This window comes from Cherax quadricarinatus, chromosome 3, assembly GCF_038502225.1.
Source record: "Cherax quadricarinatus isolate ZL_2023a chromosome 3, ASM3850222v1, whole genome shotgun sequence".
Classification (NCBI taxonomy): Eukaryota; Metazoa; Arthropoda; class Malacostraca; order Decapoda; family Parastacidae; genus Cherax; species Cherax quadricarinatus.
Genome location: NC_091294.1, coordinates 17,592,544 through 17,596,591, shown reverse-complemented (window position 1 = coordinate 17,596,591; position 4,048 = coordinate 17,592,544). Strand labels below are relative to the sequence as shown.

The 4,048-nt window shown below is 42.9% G+C and overlaps 1 protein-coding gene across 1 annotated transcript in view; it reads left to right on the top strand.

Moving 5' to 3' along the window:
* The first annotated feature begins 2,456 nt into the window (after positions 1 to 2,456).
* LOC128684114 (stromelysin-3-like) overlaps positions 2,457 to 4,048 on the top strand; it is a 12,558-nt gene continuing 10,966 nt past the window's right edge. Inside the window, exons 1-2 of the mRNA XM_070093120.1 lie at positions 2,457 to 2,589; positions 3,204 to 3,304. Of these exons, the coding sequence (XP_069949221.1) occupies positions 2,496 to 2,589; positions 3,204 to 3,304 (195 nt within the window). The 5' untranslated portion in view covers positions 2,457 to 2,495. The remainder of the gene's footprint in view (positions 2,590 to 3,203; positions 3,305 to 4,048) is intronic.

The following is a 4,048-nucleotide window of genomic DNA, read 5'->3' as shown; positions in this document are numbered from 1 at the left end:
AACAGGGACACTTCTGAGTCTAACCCTTCCGTCATGTCATGTGTGTGTGTGTGTATGTGTGTGTGTGTGTGTATGTGTGTGTGTGTGTGTGTGTGTGTGTGTGTGTGTGTGTGTGTGTGTGTGTGTGTGTACTCACTTAGTTGTACTCACCTAGTTGATGTTGCAGGGGTCGAGTCCTAGCTCCTAGCCCCGCCTCTTCACTGGTCGCTACTGGATCACTCTCCCTGAACCGTGAGCTTTGTCATACCTCTGCTTAAAGCTATGTATGGATCCTGCCTCCACTACATCGCTTCCCAAACTATTCCACTTCCTGACTACTCTGTGGCTGAAGAAATACTTCCTAACATCCCTGTGATTAATGTGTGCCTTCAACTTCCAACTGTGTCCCCTTGTTGCTGTGTCCCATCTCTGGAACATCCTGTCTTTTTTCCACCTTGTCAATGCCTCTCAGTATTTTGTATGTCGTTATCATGTCCCCCCCACCTCTCCTCTCCTCCAGTGTCGTCAGGTCGATTTCCCTTAACCTCTCGTCGTAGGACATACCCCTTAGCTCTGTGTGTGTGCGCGTGTGTGTGTGTGTGTGTGTGTGTGTGTGTGTGTGTGTGTGTGTGTGTGTGTGTGTGTGTGTGTGTGTATCTGTGTGTGTGTGTGTGTGTGTGTGTGTGTTCTTAGTGGGTTTGTGTTTGAGGACCTTCCTAGTATTGGCCAGTAGGCCTGCTGCAGTGCTCTTCATTTCTTGAAGTCCCTCAGACTCGTGGCTTACCACGAGTCTGAGGGACTGATTACCTCATCTGCTGTATTCAATTCTACATTCTTCCCATTATATAATGTCCTTGTATTGTTGACAAAGCCACTGGCTGGCGAAACGTCTACAAATAAAGATACCCAGACGTTCCACATGTGTCTAATTCTTCATCTTGTTGATACTGTGTACCATACATGTACATCAGTAGCCATGTTGTAACTTCTTCCCGTCACAGGTGTACCTGGCCAGGTACGGCTACATGTTACCCAAGACAAGTTCCTCCCGCTCCCAGGCGCTCACCTCAGCGGACACCTACAGTCAGGCGCTTAAAATGTTCCAGGTGAGTGTAACTCTAGGTGCTAAGAGACGTGAGTGAGATGACCCATGCTGGTTTATGAGTGACAAATGAGTTGACCCCTGCTTATTCATGGGAAACTGGTGGGTTGACCCATGCTGATTCATGGATGACAGGTGAGTTGACCCATGCTGATTTATGGGTCACAGGTAGATTGACCCATGCTGATTCATAGGTCATAGGTCATACTCACCTGTGACCCAATCTGATTGGTGGGTCACAGGTGAGTATGGTGAGTCACACGTGAGCTGATTCACACTGACTTATGAATCATGGAGTCACAGGAGTGATATTGATTGCTGATCATTAAATTATAATGCTGCAGAAAAGGGTGTGGATGTTGAGATAGTGGAGACTGGTTAGTGGAACACAGAATGGTAACTGCTTACAGGCGCATCATAGTGTCGCTGGGCGAGAAACATCACAATGTAATAACACTGTATGCTTCCAGACGCATTCATAATGTTAGGTAAAATGACACATGTGCAACTAATGCAACATTTTTATTGTGGCAACGTTTCGCTTTCCAGGAGCTTTATCAAGCCGTTACAAGCAATGCAAGAACACAGAGATTATAGGTATTAGAGTGAGGTACAAGGCATCTCTCTCTAATACCTATAAATACCCTCCGTGTTCTTACATTGTTTGTAACAGCTAGACAAAACTTCTGGAAAGCGAAACGTTGCCACAGTAAAAACGTCGCATTAGCTGCACATGTCCTTTTACCTAACATATTGTCGGTAATTCTACCAACATTATTACAGCATCCATAATCCCCGCCAAGGTGCACCTTCCTTGTAGTGGGACATCTGTGCTGAGCTCAGTACAGAGTACTGAGCTACTCAAGGTCAACTCTCATTGACCGGCTGATCTTCACAGTTAATATCGCTCCCGTCTGCTGGTTCTGGCTTCTTCCGCCTATTATTCTTGACGTAGTTGTACAGAGCCGAAATGAACCACGATAGCCAGCCGTGTTTACCTTCAACCTGCTCCTGCTGCTTGCGACATTAACCCACTACCAGTCTATCTTATGCAGGACACTGAAGTTGATTTGCCCGGCTCCAAGCTCTCCAGACCTAATACAGTGGAGTTGAAACTAACAGAGGTTATCTGTACTCACCACTTTTTGTACCTCTTGTTTGTGATGAGTCAAGGAAGGAGGAATAGGATAGATGATGAATTTGTATATGGACTATTGGAGTTCTTAATTCATACCGATCAATTTGCTTCCACTCACCTGCATTCCATCTCCCTACCTTAGTATTAGAACATTAGAAAAAAAATCCTTAAAAACTCCATGTATCTAATGACGTTAATTAAAAAAAAAATCCCTTTTCTGGGCAGATGGCGGCAGATCTGGAGCCCACGGGAACACTGACCGAGGAAACACTAAAGATGATGAAGGCGCCTCGCTGCGGCATCAAGGATAACTTTCTCCCCAACTCCAACACCAGTGACCTCACCAGACACAAGCGCTACTCCATCGAAGGTCAGTACCAGATTACCTAGCGTGACCACACACAGTTAACCGGCATGCCCATACACACACACACATGAAGAGGCGAGGCCAGGAGCTGCGACTCAACCCCTACAACCACAAATAGACGAGTGCACACACACTGCATGCCACTTCTACTGGATGAGCGACACTTGGCTAGGCTATAATAAAATACTTGCTGCAAAAAGTTGTTGTTTGTGTTAGAAAGCAGAATTACAGAGGAAGGACTTGAGATTAGTTAGAGATCGTCTGCTATAATATACTAATATAACTTATCTAGACAGATTTAGAAATAGTAGCATATAGTGTTAATTAACGTATTTCACAGTCATCTTCTCTCAACCTTCTCTATGTACTCCCGTGAGACAAAGTATATAATAAAAAATTCAGGATTTGGCGTATTTAACCCAGGAAAAAAATGAATGACTTTTTACAGAAAATTATTTTTATTGGGAAATATAAATTAAATCTCAGAAGTTACAAAAGACCACATAACACACATCATTACATGCTCCGAGAGAGCATTTTGTAATTATAATGCAGACTCAAGAACATTAAAGCAGAAAGTGTTGTATGACAACATACTTATCCGGTGACTGTCTTAGGCTCCAAGTGGAAGAACAAAGATCTGACCTACAAGATCACCAAGTATCCACCCAAACTGGATAAAACTGCCGTCGACAAGGAGCTCAAGAGAGCCTTGCAGGTACGACATAACCATTATCAGCCAATAGATGTATAATATGTACTAAAGTCATCCAGTTTATGTATACCCTCTGGTATAAATCTTGTTAATTGATACCGACAAATTGGTTTAGAAAGACATGAGAAAACACAGAAAAAAATTTCGGTCATGGGATCTTGACCACTTCTAACATACAGAGGTTAAAAAAAAAACAGTATACATAGGTGGAGAGAGGTGCGAGCGACACATAATGTCCTGGAGGTCACCATGTGTCACTCACACCTCACTCTGCGCCTATATATATTGTCTTTTTAACCTCTGTGTTAGAAGTGATCAAGATCCCAGGACTGTAACGTTGTCTAATATGTCCTAGTGTTTTCTCACGTGTCTTTCTAAACTTTTCCCATCCTCTTCATATACTCTTGACCAGCAAACAAATCTTTATTTTCTCATCTTCCTCTATTTCATGTATTTTTTATTTATCTTTTCGTTGTATTGCCCACCGTTTAAATCGGTGCATTAAACGCCAGTAAAAACGATCCCTTGTTTCTCCAGGAAAAACTATTTCAAAAAATTTAAAAAAATAAAAATAATCGAAACTCATTCGGCAGAGACGCCTTCCCACCCAGGTGCATTATTCCTGTCATTGTAACTTTCAACTCAAATTACTATTCCATAATTCACACCTAACACACAAATTAAAAATTAAATTAAGATGACGCTTCGGTTCGTTCTGAGTCATATACAAGCCGTAGGACCCGGCTG